Consider the following 20,955-nt stretch of genomic DNA (forward strand, 5'->3'; position numbering starts at 1 on the left):
TTGTAAATCAATCTGCAAGGGAGTTTACAAGAAAAATAGACCTGTAATAATATGTGAATTCCCTGCAGTTGTATAGGCTGGTACATAAAAATGAAGTCGCCCATGGTCAACTAGGGCAATAAAGCAATGAATTACTAAATTTCAAGCCAGTTAATTTTAACACTTCCTACAGGTAATAAAAATGTATACGTTACCAGATATCTGGGCCTAGTAGGTTTAGGAATGCAGACAAAATGGGGTCTTTAGGAAGGACAGCTTTTTGGATCAAGTCTGGTCTCCCTGATGTGGTATCTGATTGATAGGCTGATCACCCCCCCCCCCCCCCTTGCCTTTCAACCCAGCTTTTCAAGTCTTTCTTTATCTTAAATCCACCCTTATCAAATATGTTGTCATCTGGTGGGAATGAATATGTAATTAAAGGGGTATTCCAGGCAAAAACTTTTTTTTATATATCAACTGGCTCCGGAAAGTTAAACAGATTTGTAAATTACTTCTATTAAAAAATCTTAATCCTTCCAATAGTTATTAGCTTCTGAAGTTGAGTTGCTGTTTTCTGTCTAACTGCTTTCTGATGACTCACGTCCCGGGAGCTGTCCAGCTCCTATGGGGATATTCTCCAATCATGCAAGGGATATTATCCCATCATGCACAGCTCCCGTGACGTGACATCATCATTGAGCAGTAAGACAGAAAACTTCAGAAGCTAATAACTATTGGAAGGATTAAGATTTTTTAATAGAAGTAATTTACAAATCTGTTTAACTTTCCGGAGCCAGTTGATATATAAAAAAAAGTTTTTGCCTGGAATACCCCTTTAACCTTACAATTTCACTTATGCTATTCCTAGGACAGGGGGCAGGCAGTCTGTGACAGGGTATTGACTTTAAGAACAGCCATATTTTTTTCTATAATTGGGGTATAGGTATGTCATGTGACTATAATATGTATGCAATTTATTTATATAACTATTTGATGTCCCTGTCCAATTAGATCAGAATAATATCCACAGATCTGGTTCCAGTCAGCTCAAATAGATGACTGGAAATAGATGAACACTATGTATTAAAGGGGTATTCCAGGAAAAAAATTATTTGACTATGCTACAGGCGCTGTAAAGTTAGTGTCTGTACCTGTGTGTGACGGTTTTCTCACTATTCTTCTGTGATTTTCACCCCAATATTTATTTTTAACAGTATACAAAATTACTGTCTCAGATTTTTCCCAGGTTGCAATGCGGCTGAGACCTGACTCACTAGTCAGCTGATGACAGGGTGCCTGTCTGCTTCAATGGGTGGAGGGGTCGCTTGGTGGGAGAGAGATCAATCTGCAACTAATGCTGTAGGCACCCTGATTGAAAACCACAGGTCTTTTGAATGGGTGCTGCTCATTTATGTTTCAATGGGTGGGGTGGCTGATGTGTGGGAGAGAGGAAAATGGAATTGTGGGATTTGTAGTAAAAAAAGAAAAGTCAAACAGGAAATACCAGATCACAGAAAGCTAGCCACGGTGTTATGGTAATCTCACAACATAGCCATTTAGCCCCAAGACAAGCGCAGATCCTTCCTAAGCATGTCCATTACTGTCTGCCAGGTATGTACTAAAATCACATTATGGTGGATAACCCCTTTAAAGTAGTATCCACATGTGTATTCAACCTAAATGGCCAGTATCTTACTAATATATATATAATTATCATAACTAAATATTATACTGTGATATATTATAGCGCTACAATTGAATACTACTATAAGAAATAATATGAAATATATTGTTAGATATATCTGCCTATATCTACCATTATATAATATAATATCCTCGTCCATCTTATCTAAGATGATAATATTCCTGAATTAATATTTCAGGCAACTCAAATTATATGATTTGACATCCCAAACATTATTTAGACAATTTAGAACAGCATTTAGCTACATAGCTATACATAATAGGAATAATCCTTATAATGCCATAACTATCTGTCAGTATATATATATATATATATATATATATATAATGTGTGTGTGTGTGTGTGTGTATATATATATATATATATATATATATATATATATATATACATTAGTTAGGAGTAGCCGTATTAGTCCAGTGATGCAAAAAGCTAAATCATCGGTAGTTGCAGTATCTTGTAATACCTTTTTTATTGGACTAACAAGATTTTGTAGAGACATATATATATGTATACATACACATCAACATTGTTACAATAGGGCATAGTAGCATATAAATACTACAGAAATCATATGTAAAGATCATACATAGGAATGGTTTTATAGAAATACATGTAGGAACCTGTATTTCACCTCTGCTGCATTTGCACAATAGATTGGTGTTGAACTTTCAGGGACAATGGGATCTCAAGACTCTGTCATTGTATTGTAAAACCCTGTAGACAGACCATTGTCTAAAGTTTGATTTTGGACATCTGGGCTTAATACGCTTCCATTGTATTTTACTTTCCTGTAAACAAATTTTAGTATCTGTCTATCCTTGAACATAGGGCAAAGTTGAGATCAGCATTACAACACAAACTAAAATCTTCTAGCTTTGAAACACTCGTCAGAGCTAGGAAATTCACTATGGAGAAATCAAATAATATTCTAATATAAGTTTTATAGTCCTATGATTAAGCCTGACATCCCATAGAGTTGAATACAGGGGCTTGTCTGTCAACCTCTTTGTGAAGTCGAAGACACAAATATTAGCCCCGCAGAGCCCGCGATCAGACACTTATCCCTTATCATTCTTACTCTCAATCCTACAGTGCCCCCTGTTTTATTCCCGCACTACTGCATCCATATGTTTCATTACTGTAATTGGTTCATGTGATCACCTGCCTGGCCCACATAATGTATCAGAGAAAGTGGTCTGTCCTGGCTCAATTGACTTCCTTTGAAGAAGTACAGTATGACATCATCACCTATCAGATCTCTTTTGGTTGCTCTCAGACTCCTCCACACCCAGCTCCATCTGTATACTGCTGCTGGTATCTCTCTGGGATCAGGATATATTGAAGTTATATACTTTTTCTGAGACCATGTTCAAGTGTTGCATTTTTGATGGGTGTTTTTTCTGCTGTTTTGCTGTGATATTCCCAAAAGCGCAGGAAAAGAGCACTATAAATTGCTGTAAAAATTGTGTTATTTTTACTTTGCTTTTTTAAATGGTCACTGTCAGATCTAAAAAAAACTTTTTATATGTTGTACACCTTGGCAAAACAATAGTTTTTCTGATATACTGCTTTAAAAAAAATTCATATTTTATTAAAGAAAACTGCCTTTAAAAATCCCACCACTAGCGGTCCCCATACCTCCTGGGACACTGATGAGCAGCAGCATGAGTGTGTCCAAGGGTCCAAGCACTAAACCACTAATTTAGCAAGATGCAAGTTATACACTCACCATATTGTCTTTGGTGGTAGAGTTCAGGCAATCTCCAATAATCATTGCCTGTGATGATATAATCATTGCCTGTGATGAATAATCTCCTGCCTGTGATGAGTTCTCCCTCTCCCTTACAGCATAAAACCAGTGACAAAAGGGTTACAGAGCACGGCTGCCAGACTCCCTCCTGAGAGCAGTAAGTAAGCAGAGTAAGGGAGGGGGTGGACTCATCACAGGCAAGAGATGGACACGGCCCCTCATTTAATACATTTACATAGGAAATGTTTGATAGCTTACTTATCATTGAACAAGCTCCGTCACATTAAAATAGCTTTGTAATCCACTTAACACTGTAGATCATTTTCCTTTTATTTTTACAATTTACTGCTTTCCGTTATACTTTTCTCCAGCGCCCGGTAAGATGGTGGCTATCACTGATAGCCAGCCATCTTACCATGTGACCACGGGGGGTTTCATCCCCCCCAGCGATCGCTGCTATCAGCTAGTCAGCGTTTCGCTATGAGAATACTTAGCAGCACGGTGTGTGAGTCCGGATCACGGGGATCGGGACACACACCGCTCTGCTAAGTGTCCCTTACCCGTCCCCCAGCGTCACTTACCCGGCCATGCGGTGTCCTGAGCAGTCCCGGTGCGAGCGGCGTCCTCCAGGCGGTCCCGAGGGTGGTGCGTCCCCGCACCACCCTTTGGCTTTCTGGGCATGCTGGGAGTTGTAGTTTTGCAACATCTGGAGGGCCACAGTTTGGAGACCACTGTAGAATGGTCTCCAATCTGTGCTCTTCCTGATGTTCCAAAATTACAAATCTCAGCATGCCCAGTCTGTCGAGGCATGCTGGGAGTTGTAGTTCTGTAACATCTGGAAGACCACAGATTGGAGACCATTATACAGTGGTCTACAAACTGTGGACCTCCAGCTGTTGCAAAACTACAACTCCCAGCATGCCCAGACTGCCCAAGCATGCTGGGAGTTGTAGTTCGTCAACATCTGACCCTTCAGATATTGCCGAAATACAACTTCCAGCATGTCTGGCCATGCTGGGAATTATAGTTTTGCAACAGCTGGAGGCACACTAGTTGGGAAACATTGTTCGTTTCCTAACTCTTTTTCCCAACCCGTGTGCCTCCAGCTGTGCCTCCAAACTATAACGCCCAGCATGCACTGACAGACCATGCATGCTGGGAATTGAAGTTGTGCAACAGCTGGAGGCACACTGGTTTGGAAACACTAAGTTAAGTAAAAAACTTTCAAGTGTTTTGCAACCAGTGTGCCTTCAGCTGTTGCATAACTACAACCCTCAGCATGCACGGACTGCCAAAGGGCATGCTGGGAGTTGTAGCAGTATGCCTCCAGCTGTTGCATAACTACAAGTTCCAGCATGTCCTTCTGCTGTCACTGCATGCTGAGATTTGAAGTTTTTGCAACAGCTAAAGGCACACTGGTTGCGAAACACTAAGTCTGTTTCCGTGTTTTGCAACCAGTGTGCCTCCAGCTGTTGCAAAACTACAACTCCCAGCATGCACGGACAGCCAAAGGGCATGCTCGGAGTTGTAGTTTTGCAACAGCTGGATGTTCCCCCCCCTCCCCCCAATGTGAATGGACAGGGTACACTCACATGGGCGGAGGTTTACAGGGAGTGCTGCAAGATTGGGATGCAGCAAACTCGCTGTCAACCCCCGCCCGTGTGACTGTACCCTAAAAACACTAAACTACACTACACTTAAATAAAATAAGTAAAAAACACTATATATACACATACTGCTACACAGCCCCCCTCCCCAATAAATATGAACAACGTCTGGTACGGCACTGTTTCCAAAATGGAGCCTCCAGCTGTTGCAAAACAACAACTCCCAGTATTGCCGGACAGCCATTGACTGTCCAGGCATGTTGGGAGTTTTGCAACAGCTGGAGGCACCCTGTTTGGGAAACACTGGCATAGAATATCCCTATGTCCACCCCTATGCAAAACCCTAATTTAGGCCTCAAATGCGCATGGCGCTCTCGCTTTGGAGCCCTGTCGTATTTCAAGGCAACATTTTAGGGTCACATATTGGGTAAAATATTGGAGAAATTGCCTTACAGATTTTGGGGGGCTTTTTCCTCTTTTACCCATTATGAAAAGGAACAGTTGGAGTCTACACCAGTGTGTTAAAATAAAAATAAAATTATTTACACTGACATGCAGGTGTTGCCGCATACTTTACATTTTCACAAGAGGTAAATGGGAAAAAAGATCCCCATTTTTTGGGACACAATTTAGCCAGAGTACGGAGATACCACATATGTGGGCGCAAAGTGCTCTGCGGGCGCACAACAAGGCCCATAAGGTAGAGTGCACCATGTACATTTGAGGTGATTTGCACAGGGGTGTCACAGATGTTAAATGAAGAATAAGGACATTGGTATAATTGATGTGTTATAATTGGGTGCAAAAAGTGGTATTATTGTGAGATTAAAACTCTACATAATGAAGAAAAAAAATTCTAAAACTAATAACGAGGACAAAACTTACTGTTTAGGTGCAGATACACTGCAGACAAAGCTCCTACTAAATAGAGCTGCGGTGTAAATTTATGCTCTGAGGAGAATTCTAAATTTAAACGCAATTCAAGAAAGTAGCTGCACAAGAATGATAAATTTAACGCAGCTGTGCCAAATTTAGACAACAGGCAGAGGGGTAAAAAACTTCTATTATACACTGGAAATGATACATGTCCCCCAATGAGCATTCAAATTGACCCTGCAGTCCCACCTCCAGGGCACAATTCAGAGGAGATAGAAGTGGATCTTGTGCAGGACATATCTCCCGAACTAAGGTACATATTTAAAGGGGTTATCCACCATAAGGTGATTTTAGTATGTACTTTCCAGACAGTAATGGACATTCTTAAGAAGGATCTGCGCTTGTTTTAGGGCTAAGTGGCTATGTTGTGAGATTACCATAATGCTGAGGCTATCTTTTTGTGAACGGGGTATTTCCTGTTGGAGTTCATTCACTCGTTCCTTGTTTGTAAGTTTGAGGTCACTTTCCTCCCCACCCAACACATCAGCAACCCACCCATAAAAACACACCTGTTATCTCTTTAATTCAATAGACCAGTGTTTTCTGACTAGGGTGCCTCCAGCTGTTGCAAGACTACAATTCTTCTCCCTCCCACCCAGTGGTTGCTCCACTCATTGAAGCAAAGACAGACTCTCTCTAAACACCTGACTGGTGATGTAATGGCTCAGGCCACATTGCAACCAGGGAAAACCTGAGACACCAGTCATTTTGTATGCTGTTAAAAATAAACTTTGGGGCAAAGATCACATAAGAATTGCGAGACCAGCCATCAAACACAGGGACAAACACAATATTATGAACTACACTAACTTTACAGCCCCTGTAGCATAGTCAAATCAAACAAAATCCTGGAATAGCCCTTTAAGTCATTGACCCCTCGTTGGTCTCCTGTTCACCCACACTATAACCCAGTGTATTGGGTTTAGTGTGGGTGAACAGGATGACCATTTTCCTTTAGGCTTCTTTGGCTGGCTTTGTTTGTTCATAAAGAGAATGATATTTTAGATAATGTAGAGTAACGCGAGCCATAGAAGTTTAAGTTCTTTATTTTTGTGGATGCATATTTCTTAGCAACCCTCTTCTAGTAGAGTCTGGTACTCTTTAGAGCACTGTGTAAATCACAAAGCGAGGAATCCACATCTGTTTGCCAACTAGTATGGCATTTTCATTGGAGTCTAGGAGGCTTAAATCTCATCGAAATATTCATTACTGTAGTTATTCACCACATTTCAAAATAATGCTATGACACACTAGACCTGCATGGAAATGAGACTTTAGCTTTTCTAAAGCAGATACTTGAATTTTATAGAATTCTTCTGCTGCCATCACTAGAAAGGCTTATAAGAGCAGTGTCAGTGCCCCCCACAGCTCATATTTTCAGAATTTTCTTTGTATTTTTACACACAAAAAATGGTCAGCGCATCACTTCAAGTGTTCTCTGTATGAAACCTCTTAAAATCATGATCTGGTGTGTGTGTGTGTGTGGGGGGGGGGGGGGGGGGGGGGGCTTTAAAGACTGGAGTTCAGAAATGCTACATTATAGTACACCAGTGAACATGTAGCTGGAGTGTCCATGTTGTAATAGTTTGGGTGTTTGCTGACCTAGTACAGCTAGCAGGCTCCAGAAATCATATACTCATAGAGGGAGATTTATGAAAATCTGTCCAGAGGAGAAGTTGCTGATTTGCCCATAGCAACCAATCAAATAGCTTTTTAATTTTTTTGAAAAGGCCTCTATAAAATGAAAGAAGCGATCTGATTAGTTGCTATGGGGAAATCAGCAACTTTTCCTCCTGACAGGTGTCCATAAATCTCCCCCATAGAGCTGTCAATGAATCAGTCCATTTTACAGACTGCAATAAATTCTTATGTTCACCAGTACATTGAAAATAAAATCAAAAACCTCTAGTATATATAATGACAGGAACTGTTCTGATCTAGAAGGTTCAAGACATTCATTTTCAGGCTGTCCAAGGTTATAATCTCAAAATTCTGTCTAAATTTTGAAGGTTTTGTTTACACTGTTGGTTTTTGACATTGTATTGGAGTATAATTGACATTAAGCATAGCACAGAGTGCAGAGATGGAAAAAACACTGGAACCCTAATGGAAGCTTAACTCTACTATCCTGTATCAATGGAATCTGTCAGGATGTATGGCTTTATAATAAACAGTAGCCGTGACACCAGTAGGGACACAGCCTAATGCTTTCTTGTGTCTGTATTATCTTTGAATTTGAATTAATTTATAAAAACATTTTTAAAGTGACTAGCTGAGTACTCGGTGTTGCCCAGTTTTTCCTACCTAATTCTTGTGTGATAGGAAAAGCAACATAGGAGAAAGTACTTGTCCTCATATCCCTCTCCTCATATCCCCCTCCTCATATCACTCTCCTCATATCCCTCTCCTCATATCCCCCTCCTCATATCCCCCTCCTCATATCCCCCTCCTCATATCCCCCTCCTCATATCCCCCTCCTCATATCCCCCTCCTCATATCCCCCTCCTCATATCCCCCTCCTCATATCCCCCTCCTCATATCCCCCTCCTCATATCCCCCTCCTCATATCCCCCTCCTCATATCCCCCTCCTCATATCCCCCTCCTCATATCCCCCTCCTCATATCCCCCTCCTCATATCCCCCTCCTCATATCCCCCTCCTCATATCCCCCTCCTCATATCCCCCTCCTCATATCCCCCTCCCTCATATCCCCCTCCCTCATATCCCCCTCCCTCATATCCCCCTCCCTCATATCCCCCTCCCTCATATCCCCCTCCCTCATATCCACCGCCCTCATATCCACCGCCCTCATATCACCGCCCTCATATCACCGCCCTCATATCACCGCCCTCATATCACCGCCCTCATATCACCGCCCTCATATCTCGAACTTATATGTCATCCTCATTTCTCATCCTCAGGTGGGGCTGAGTTGTGATGTAGAGATTATAGGCCAAAAATAGGAGGCGTGGTTTTGTGGAAGTGGGTGTGACCAGCAAGCCAGAACAATGCACAAAAGGGTAGAAAATAAAAGGGTGTGGCTTAAATTCTGGGCATGGCTTTTTGAGATGGGTGTGTCCAGACTGACACACTCACCAGGAGATGCAGAGCAGAGCTTAGGAGTAAGGTACTGGAAGTCCTATATACTTGCATAGGACAAAAACACCATCCTTCACGTAAGTGGGTAAGATAGGGTTAATTTAACTATCATATATTTTTATTTGACATATAAGTAACATGTGTACTAAGTTTCATCAAAATATCTCCAGCCATTTGGAAGTTATGCTGGAAAATACATTTCCCATAGACTTGCATGGGACTTTAACAAAAACCCTTACCCTCTCAAATGGGGGTGGGTTATGGTTAATTTATCTATCCTATGTTTGTAGTTGTACCTGGCATTGCCCAATTTTTCCCTACCTAATCCTTGTGAGAGAGGAAAAGCAACATAGGAGGACCTACTTGTCCTCATGTCCGTCTCCTCATGTCCACGTCCTCATGTTCCCGTCCTCATATCACAAACTTATATGTTAACCCTTATATCTCATCCTCAGGTGGGGCTGTGATGAAGAGATTGTAGGCGTAGTTTTGTGGAAGTGGGCGAGGCATGGTTTTGTGGAAGTGGGCATGACTTGCAAGCCAGAACAGTGCACAAAAGGGTAGAAAATAAAAGGAGTGTGGCTTTGTGAGATGGGTGTGTCCAGACTGATGAACTCATCAGGAGATGCAGAGCTTAGGAGTAAGGTACTGGAAGTCCTATATTACTAGGTTCATTTAATTATCATATATTTTTATTTGACGTATAAGTAACGTGTGTACTCAGTTTCATCAAAATATCTCCAGCCATTTGGAGGTTATGCTGGAAAATACATTTCCCATAGATTTGCATGGGACCTTAAACAAAAACTCTGACCCTCGCAAATGGGGGTGGGTTAGGGTTAATTTGTCTATCCTATGTTTGTAGTTGACATATAAGTAACATGTGTACCAAGTTTTATCAAAATATCTTTCGCCGTTTGGAAGTGATGCCGGAACATACACACATACATATTTACACACACACACACACATTGGGGGGAAATTATCATTAGTGGTAGAAGATTTTTATTTTCTATATGTAGCACCAATTTTTGTGCAGTGATTTGTTTTGCTTCTTTTTTTGTGCTTTTTTGATAGAGCAAAAAGCAAGTATTTTGTATTGTGGAATGTACTTTGCAGTGGATATGAATTTATCATGTGCGCTTTTTTTTAGACTAATTTTTTTTCATGCAAATAGTATTTTTTTTATGCATAAATATACCATCAAAAAGGACACGTAGGAAAGTGTTCTACTGAGACAGCCGGGGGATGCAGGAGCCGTCCCTCAACACTGCTAAACTACAACTACTCACATCATGGGGCAGAGTATGTCCCATGATGGGAGTAGTTGTAGTACCGCAGCGCGGACGACACTTGCACATCCCCCGGCTGCGGGACTCTTTTGGGACAGTTAGGACTACTACTCCCATCATGGACAGTCTGTGCCCTTGAGTTATAGTCCAGGGGCTGAGGGGCAGATCGCAACACATCATTCTCCAGAGACCCGCCGCGATCCGCATTTATTAACTGTCCAAGCCGGCGGCACGTGCAGCTCCACTGCGCTCCCCACCGGCTACCGGTTTCTGTATACAACTGTCATAATTCCGAGACGGAGAGCCTTTCTGCCAGTGTGTTTCCAAACAGGGAGACTCCAGCTGTTGCTTAACTACAGCCTCCCATGATAGGAGTTGAAGTTTAGCAACAATTGGAGGCTCCCTGTTTAGGAACACGCTGCATTATGGGAGAGCGCAAAAAATTTACTAACCCATTTTTCGTGTTTTTTTTTCTTCTCATTTCAGAAACGTGAATGCGAAGGACTACGTCAGATTTGGTGGATTGTGAGGATGACCAGCATTTGTTTCTTTTTTTTTTTTGTCAGTCAATAAAAGGGTTAACGAGGGCTGTGGAGTAGTGTTTTTTTTTTTTATAAAAAAATTTTTCAATGTGTCATGTTTTTTATAATTTAATTTTCAGGTTTAGTAGTGGAAGCCGTCTTGTAGACTGAATCCATTATTATGTTGGGGCTTAGCGTTAGCCCCAAAAACAGCTAGCGCTAACCCCCAATGATTACCCCGGTACCCATCGCCCCAGGGGTGCCGGGAAGAGTCGGTACCAACAAGCTTCCTCGCCCACCCTGTAGGTAACAACACCCCTGTGGCAGTGGGTACCGAGGTAATAATTGGAGGTTAGCGCTAGCTGTTTTTGGGGCTAACGCTAAGCCCCGGCTTAGTAATGGACTCTGTCTACAAGACGGCTTCCACTACTAAGCCTAAAAATTCAATTATAAAAAACAAGACACATTGAAAATAAATGTATTTAAAAAAAATACTCCCTTAACCCTTTTATTGAAATTTAAAAAAACGCTGGTCATCGTCGCAATCCACCGAATCTGACGTAGTCCTCCGCGTTCACGTATCTGAAATGAGAAGAAAAAAAAACAAAGTTAGTAAATTTTTGGCGCTCTCCCCTGGGGAGTTCGCCCATACTGCAGTGTATTCCTAAACAGGGAGCCCCCAATTGTTGGTGTCTGCCTACTGTATCTTGTATATACAGTCTACAGTCTCTATAGACAGCTGTATATACAGGATAGCACACAAAGGCTTAACCCAGAACTGCTCAGCAGCAATTTGGGCTAACTCTTTCCTTGCTTGGCTCCTGTATAGTATACATGGGTACACTATGCACTGGTGTGATCATATAGTGATGCTCTGCACCATGTATTTGTATATGGTATACATCACTTCTTACGTCCTTACACTCCGGGGGCCGGACCCCCTATATCTGACCCATGGAGTGGTACTCAGAAGGCAGTGAAAAAATCGCCACAGGGTTTCCTCACATCAGCAAAAAAAGCAATAAAAACTGACAAAACACAGGAAAAAGCTGTGACAGTTTTTATTGCGTTTTTGCTGGTGGGAAAAAAAATCCTGGCCTCAAAGCAATATAACAAAATCCCTGTGTCCACTTTTCCTGTGAGGTGCAGCTCAGGTGTTCAAATAGAACTTTGCACAAGTATGGTAAGTTTGGTGCAATTGCACCAAATTTAGACCAACCAAAATGACCTGCAAAACTTGTACCTACACCAACATTGATAAATTTCCCCCATTGAGTTAGATTGTTTTCTTTGAGGTCATAGTTAAAGAATAGTATGTTCCAATTTTTTTCTGTTATAGGAACAGAAACTCTGCCAGCGTTATGACCAGTTGATGGAAGCCTGGGAGAAAAAGGTGGAACGTATTGAAAACAATCCACGCAGGAGAGCCAAGGAGAGCAAGATAAGAGAGTACTATGAGAAGCAGTTCCCTGAGATCCGCAAGCAGAGGGAGCTTCAAGAACGCATGCAGAGGTTGGTGTTAAAAACACATAAAATTTTAGTTTGCCATGGCTGCCGTGTAATGATCTATAATAAACAGTATAATTATTTTACATCTCCAAATAAAAAGACTTGCCAAAAAAAACTCTGCTGGTCAGGAACATGACTCTCCATGTCAGTACATTATTGACATCTGTAGCTGGTTGTAGGTTCATTTGACTTTAGGCATATCTAAACTGCTAATATTATGCATATAGACAAACTAATAAAAACTAGTTGATATTATATTTGGCATCCATATCACTCAGATCTAACATACAGTTATGGCCTTAAACATCTGAATAGTTTGTTTGAAAAAGTGATAAAAGTATATTACACACATTCAGAATTTGATCTCAGTTGGGAAAATACAATGCGGGAACAACACATCAGGGTCCATGTTAGGAGAAAGGTTAGGGAAGATTACTGTTTACAGATTCATACAACTGCAATTGAACTCTTTAATAAATCAGTCTTCAGTGAACTACTGCTACTAGTTTATAATTATAATAGTTGAAGGTAGACTTTTTTTTTTACAGCTCTAGATACTGGTATACAGTTGCAGAGTGGACATACTGTATTTCTCGTTTCAGCCCGAGGACTGGCTAGATGAGCGATTGCTTATTACCTTCCCCATTTTCCCCTAACCCTTAATTGGCCATCTGCCTTTCTGCTGTCGCATGTAGCTGAACCCCCCCACCCCCCCCCCTATATAAACCGAAACAGGTAGTAAAATGCTCTGTGCTGCTCCCCGAATAGGATACTAAGATCGAAAGTCTATTATAGTCAAAGTAAACATTTAAAGTCATGATGTATGTTATATGCCCTTGGAGGGGAAAGGCCCTTTTCCATAGGCTGCGTTCACATATTTCAGCTGATCCAGCATAATTGCCATTAGTCTTGAAGACGTGATGCTGTATTCAGAAATTTTTACCCAGTGAACCTACTTTGGAGGTAAACTATGCCAAATGCCTCACTGGGCAATCTGGCGTTCCTGTTCCCCTGATTTTATGCCCTGGATGAATTTTTGTTTATAAGACTGAACAACAAAGGTGGTTTCAAGTCCCCACTGACCTGTTGGTATGTCCATGCAGCTATGATGATGTTGGGCTGTGCCGAACACTGTGTCTTGTTTCCTATATGCCAAATGTCTGCCACTGTGCCCCATTTCAGTCTATGACATCAGATGCAAGACATGCAGCTTGTTGCATCTGGGGTTCCCATTAGGAATGTGTGTGCTGGTCCTTACAACTGAATGAAAGGTGACCATTTATTTTGTATGAATGTTAAGCTGACACTTTGCAGTATGCATTTACATAGGTAATGACCACTGTATATTGAGTTGATATGGTTCGGGAATATAATGAATCCAAAATACTCTGAAAGATATAACAAAAGTGCAAACTACTGTCGTTAACTGTATTTTTCACCTTTAAGCATTTGCATGTGTCCATGTACTGGTACTTTATTGCTCAGCACCTGAATGATATAGAGTCATATAGGGTGAAAAACATTAGCTTATAAGTATTATTACAGCCAGTGAGAGCCTGGGGTATCAAGTGTACTATGAATGTCTGCGGTGGCTATGTTAAGTTGCTCATCCATACAACCTGCTTGTGCATCACTACACATGGTTGAACATTTCAATTCCATCTCTCAGCAGGGTAGGACAAAGGGGAAGCGGCCTGTCCTTATCTGCTGCACGCAGCGAGCATGAAGTGTCAGAAATCATTGACGGCCTCTCCGAGCAGGAGGTAAGGATTCCTTCTGCTTTATTTCCTCTGCTGCAATGTCCACTGTTAGAATACACTTCTGTAAATAGGCCTAACCTATTGTTGTCATCCTAAATACTGCTGTGCAAATATATACCTTAATTTGCTGAAATCGAATAGAAAAAATAACTGTATAAAAAGAATAAAAACACATGGGCCAAACATCCAAAAGTGTACAGTTATCTATTGTTGCGCAACATAACTTTATTGCACATAAAGTTCTTAGTACCCATTTTGCGCCAACTATATAAGCCAATTTGGGGTAACCTCCATAAAGTGGGTCCCTACTTTCAAGCTTGGTGTGGGACCACACAACAACCACCAGGACACTACAACAGCAGGGGGAACAATTCAGCAGTCCGACAGCACCCCAGCTCTTGGGCCAATCCCCCTTGACTCTGGACTATAATATACTGCATCACAGGAAATGATGTGCACACGGACAGACAAAAAAGACTCTCCTCTTCAACCAGCTGCAATACACAGACTGAAACCTTTTTCAAATGGGTGGAGTCCAAGAGATTTCTAGTTTACACTTTGTTCACACTTTATAAGCCCACTTCCCTCTTCATGAGAAATGTGGGTCTTTACTCTGAAGTGATTGAAAGAGAACTGGAAAATAATCTGAAATTTTAAATGAGATATTATCAGTTTGCTAAGCAGAAGTCACCAGAAATAAAGGGACAGCTCCATCATATAAAGTGATAATATACCACTGTAGTACACCATCACTTTGTGATTGTTGAAGGTGGGATCTGTGGAACCACTGTTTCCCTATAAAAGCTCCATGCATAGAATTGTAGCACACTTTAATCAAGCTGCATCCCAGAGTGCAGGGAAAAACAGTCAGGGAGGGGGGGGGGGGGGGGCCTATTCTTATAGGTTCGGTGGTCCCAGATTTCAAAGTGAACACATATCTTAGCCATTGGGTATAACTTTAAGAGATGGGGTATAAGCCTTTATTCGATGCTCATTCATATACTTCTGTATACAGTACTTGTTGCCCTGTCTTATCAAATTGTGCATGTGCTCATTAATGTTCCACTTCTCAGTTAGAAAAGTGCTTCTTGTGCTGCAGAACTGCTCTTCCTATTGTAAATAGGGACTGAAACTTGCCACTATAGATAGCATACTTGCAAACAAACCTGTGGCAATGGGGTGGGGTTTGTGATTAATTAAAGGAAAACGGTCAGCCTGTTCACCCACACTAAATCCAATACACCGGGTTATAGTGTGAGTTAACAGGAGTCCAACGAGGGGTCATTTACTTAAGTATGTCCGGTAAGTCCTGAGATATGTCCCCCAGAAGATCCTCTGCTGAATTCAGTATATCACGCTCAGGGGGCGGGGCTCCGCACAATCAATCAATTTACATATTCATTGTCTGTGACTCCACTTCAGTAGGATGTAGAGTCACAGACAATGAATATGTAAATTGAGTGGGACGAGCCCCGCCCTCTGTGTGCGAATGCACAGAATTTAGCAGAGGATCTTTTGGTAGGCATATCTTAGGACCTACTGGACATATTTAAAGGGGTATTCCAGGCAAAAACTTTTTTTTATATATATCAACTGGCTCCAGAAAGTTAAACAGATTTGTAAATTACTTCTATTAAAAAATCTTAATCCTTCCAATAGTTATTAACTTCTTAAGTTGAGTTGCTGTTTTCTGTCTAACTGCTTTCTGATGACTCACGTCCCAGGAGCTGTCCAGCTCCTATGGGAATATTCTCCCATGATACAAGGGATATTCTCCCATCATGCACAGCTCCCGTGACGTGACATCATCATTGAGCAGTTAGACAGAAAACTTCAGAAGCTAATAACTATTGGAAGGATTAAGATTTTTTAATAGAAGTGATTTACAAATCTGTTTAACTTTCCGGAGCCAGCATATATATATTAAAAAAGTTTTTGTCTGGAATACCCCTTTAAGTAAGTGACCCCTCGTTGGACTCCTGTTCACCCACACTATAACCCAGTGCATTTAGTGTGGGTGAACAGGCTGACAGTTTTCCTTTAAAGTACAGTTTAGGGTGCGTTCACATGTACAGGATCTGCTGCATATTTTGTGTAGCTGATTTTGCTACCCATTAAAGTTATTGGGTAGAAAAATCAGCTGCACCTAGTAAATGTTGAGCATTGTCCTTCATTGTAATTTAATTTAAGACTTCTATGTGAAATGCCAATCTTAACCCTACCAGGACCAAGGACGTACAGATACGCCCTCGCATCCTGGTACTTAAGGACCAAGGGCGTACCTGTACGCCCTGGTCCTGTTAACGGGGTTTGAACCATTCTCACGAGCGGAGAACGCTTTAAACCCGGTGGGTCCCGGTTGCTACGGGTAGTTAGGACCCACGGTTGATGCTGGGCATCGCCGATCGGGCCAATGCCCACTATACCCTTTAGACACCACGATCATAGTTGATCATGGTGTCTAAAATGCAAAGCTAACGGTGCCGGTAGCTCAGTGGAGCTGATTGGGACATCTGCAGGTCCCGATTAGCTGAGTGGACGGCGGGAGGACCTCTACCTGCCTCCTCACCGTCTGATCTGTTGTCTGCTACAAATTTTTACAGAATATTGCACTTTGTAGAAATGGAAGCCACCACGTATGTTTTTTGGTTTTGTGGTAGATTTTGTTACTAAATGATTGATGTAATTACAAAGTACAATTGGTGACGCAAAAAACAAGCCCTTAAATGGGTCTGTAGGTGCAAAATTAAAAGCAGCATGAGTTTTTGAAGGGGAGGAGGAAAAAACGAAAGTGCAAAAACTAAAATTGGTCTGGTCCTTAACCCCTTAATGACGCAGGACGTAAATGTACATCCTGGTGAGCTGGTACTTAATGCACCAGGACATAAATTTACATCCTAAGCATAACCGCGAGTATCGGAGTGATGCCTGGATCATGTGCGGCAGGTCCCGGCTGCTGATCGCAGCCAGGGACCAGCCGATAATGACAGACATCCGTGATCCCACGGATGTCCGCCATTAACCCCTCAGATGCCGTGATCAATACAGATCACGGCATCTGCATCATCGCGGTCACTAAAATGGATGATTAGATTGCCCGCAGCGCTGCCGTGGCGATCCGATCATCCAGCACAAGGAGGTCCCCTCACCTGGCTCAGCTGCCTTCCTGGTGTCTTCTGCTCTGATCTGCCTTCCCGCAGACCAGAGCAGAAGATGACCGATAACACTGATCAGTGCTATGTCCTATACATAGCACTGAACAGTATTAGCAATCGAATGATTGCTATAAATAGTCCCCTATGGGGACTATTAAAGTGTAAAAATATAAGTAAAAAAAGTAAAAAATAATTAAGTAAAAAAAATGTGAAACCCCCCTCCCCCAATAAAATCGTAAATTCTCCCATTTTCCCTATTTCACCCCCAAAAAGTGTTAAAAAAATATATTTTATATACATATTTGGTATCGCCGGGTAAATATCTGAACTATTAAAATAAAATGTTAATGATACCGTACAGTGAACGGCGTGAATGTAAAAAAAAAAGTCAAAAATAGCTGCTTTTTTTTTAATAACATTTTATTCCAAAAAAAATAAATAAAAAATTGATTAAAAGTTTTTTATAAGCAAATAGGGTATCAATAAAAAGTACAGATCACGGCGCAAAAAATTAACCCTCATACCGCCGCTTATACGGAAAAATGAAAAAGTTATAGGTATTCAAAATAGGGGGATTTTAAACGTATTAATTTGGTTAAAAAGTTTGCAACAGTAATAGAAAAGTACGTTATTATGGGTATCATTTTAATCGTATTGACCCAAAGAATAAAGAACACATGTCATTTTTACCGTAAATTGTGCGGCGTGAAAACGAAACCTTCCAAAATTAGCAAAATTGCGGTGTTCTTTTTAATTTCCCCACACAAATATTTTTTTTTTTTGTTGCGCCATACATTTTATGGTACAGTGAGTGATGGCATAACAACGGACAACTGGTCGCGCAAAAATCAAGCCCTCATACTAGTCTGTGGATAAAAATATAAGAGAGTTATGATTCTTTGAAGGCGAGGAGAAAAAAAACGAAAACGTAAATATAAAATTGTCTGATTCCTTAAGGCCCAAATGGGCTGAGTCCTTAAGGGGTTAAATGGGCACTGTCAGATCCAAAAACTTTTGATATGTTATAAAGCATGCAAAAACAACGGGGAAGATTTATCAAAACCTGTGCATAGGAAAAGTTGCCCATAGCAACCAATCAGATCGCTTCTTTCATTTTGCAAAGGCCTTGTTAAAAATGAAAGAAGCGATCTGATTGGTTGCTATGGGCAACTGGGCAACTTTTCCTCTGCACAGGTTTTGATAAATCTCCCCCAATATGTTTTGCAATTGCTTATATCAGAAAATTTTCAGTATTTCATATTGAAAAGGCTAGTCAAAAAACTGTCAACTAGGGGTCCCCCTGCCTCCTGGGACACATACCAGTCCTGCAGTGTCCAGTGGTCATCAACATGCCATGGACACCATGAGTGATTGACAGGGCTGCAGGCAGGTCCAGGGACCTCTGTGAGTCAGAGCAGAGTGAGGGAGGGGAAGGAGTCATCACAGTGAGGAGGAGAGAGGGACACGTCCCATGCTTCTGCATGGACAGAATCCTCACTGAGTAAATGATGGCAAGTAAATATAGGTAATTCTGAGAGAAATATAGGTCGTAGACACACAACTTAGATGTACATGATCAGGTTTAAGTACTAAGCAACATTTATCAAATTTTTTTTTTTTTGGGGGGGGGGGGGGGTGGGGGTTGGTCTAACAGGTACACTTTAATATCAAAATTGGCTTCGTCCTTAAGGGGTTAAATCTCCCTCATGGTGTTTTAATAGCACACCCTAGAGGACCTTCCATAGATAATGTTGAACAAATAATTGAAGGTATAATTTAATAGAATAATTTTTGCTAAATCTTAATAATGGATTGCTGGTACTGGGAATATTTCAGAAGTGAAAGAAATGTATTTTAGTGTGACATTGCTTTTATAATGATAATGAGAAGTATTGACATAAAAATGATACATTTTGTGAGAGAATAATTTAATATTTATGGTAATTGTCATTCAGATCTGGGTGACTGCCAAAATCTATCCAAAAGTAAAGTGTTCCATTATAACAGCAATGATGTCTGCTGCAGTGACGCCAGCTTATAGCAAAGTTAGATTTTACAAAAGAGGTTTTAAGTCTGGTAAAACCTACCCAGATGTTTCTTCTACTGGTGAACTGCACCTTAATTGACCATAAAAATATTTCATTTTTGCACCAAAATTAGATAGATGTGTCCTTGTAGCATAAAATTGCCCTAATACATGTGGAGTTCTGGAGACCCTAAGAAATAGATATTTAAGGCTGGGATTATAGGATATTTTTAAGGGCTAGAAAAAAATGCAACAAGAAACTGCCTCCTAATTTTGCCCTTCCAATGTGCAATTTTTTTGTGGCATTCTTTCCTAAAATAGTGTGTATTAGTATAGGCATTATATCACGTTTTTATTCCATTGCAAATAATGTGATTCTTTTATTGTGTGACTCAACAATTTGAATTGAAGAATTGGTTGTAGAAGTACAGCAATAATATGCATAAGGTTTTATTTTTAGGTTGTGGTTTTTGTTGCCTTTTTTCTTCCAATGAAAATCAACTATGGGGGGGGGGGGTTAAATGCCAGGATTTCGCGAGTAAAACCCTTATACCCTTAGCATGCTGCAATTTTAGAAAACTGACGCTGAGCCTTAACTAGGACTGGATTTGACTGACTGATCAGTGTAGGTGATTCTCCCTGTGAAAAAATATGCAAAGTAGATCTCTAGTGCCACCTATTGAAGGCAGCTTCCCTTTTTGACTTCCTGTGCAAAGTAGGTGGTTTTACCAAGGATGCTCTTTACCCCAATAACTTGAAATTGATGTATACAGATGGGATCACTACCTTTTGAATGATATTCTGGCTTTGTTGATTATCCCTAGTCATGTTTTAAGGCTCTGTAGGAAGAAAATTTGGGGGCTTTTTAGTGTAGCATATGCTATTATTAGAAAATATTGTAGAGTATCAGTCATTCCTGTGAGACACAGCTTCAGCTCCTTGTGATAGATTTGTCCCTGGAGGCAAAAGAGAGCAGTGTGCAGCTTCATCTGAATACTACAGAGGAAATTATTTTCTGTTTGGAACACAGTGCTCTCTGCTGACATCTCTGTCCATTTTAGGAACTGTCCAGAGCAGCATATGTTTGCTATGGGGATTTTCTCCTACTCTGGATAGTTCTTAAAATGGACAGAGATGTCAGCAGAGAGCACTGTGCTTGTGAGCTCTGTGTTCCAAAAAGAAAATAAATTCCTCTGTAGTATTCAACAGCTAATAAATACTGGAAGGATTAAGATTTTTTTTTAATAGAAGTAATTTACAAATCTGTTTAACTTTCTGGCACAGTGGATTAAAAAAAAAAATGTTTTCCTCCGGAGTACCCCTTTAAGGAATCAAGTAATAACTTACAGGAACATTAAAGGGATTGTCCAGCCAAAAACAACTCATCCCCTATCCACAGGATAGGAATTAACTGCTGTACTTGCATATTTCTGGCCCTCCCATAGATATAAATCACTGTTGTGGTGTCTGCAGCTGCAGGATGCATGGAGATATGGGACTGTTCTGGTGATTGCAGAGGGTCACATCGGTCTGACCCGCCTGCAATCAGACACTTAATTCCTATTCTGTGGATAGGAACAAAGTTGTTTTTGGCTGGACAACCATTTTAACCACAA

At 40.9% G+C, this 20,955-nt stretch overlaps 1 protein-coding gene across 27 annotated transcripts in view; it reads left to right on the forward strand.

The window, feature by feature from the left end:
* NCOR2 (nuclear receptor corepressor 2) overlaps positions 1-20,955 on the forward strand; it is a 495,829-nt gene that overhangs the window by 265,876 nt on the left and 208,998 nt on the right. For 20 of the 27 annotated variants that reach the window (XM_056534054.1, XM_056534035.1, XM_056534070.1 and 17 more), the window contains 2 exons: positions 12,229-12,401; positions 14,068-14,161. In XM_056534054.1, coding sequence (XP_056390029.1) covers positions 12,229-12,401; positions 14,068-14,161 — 267 coding nt within the window. The remainder of the gene's footprint in view (positions 1-12,228; positions 12,402-14,067; positions 14,162-20,955) is intronic. The other 7 variants (XM_056533949.1, XM_056534025.1, XM_056534080.1 and 4 more) reach the window with 1 other exon arrangement.

Source organism: Hyla sarda, chromosome 1, assembly GCF_029499605.1.
Source record: "Hyla sarda isolate aHylSar1 chromosome 1, aHylSar1.hap1, whole genome shotgun sequence".
NCBI lineage: Eukaryota > Metazoa > Chordata > Amphibia > Anura > Hylidae > Hyla > Hyla sarda.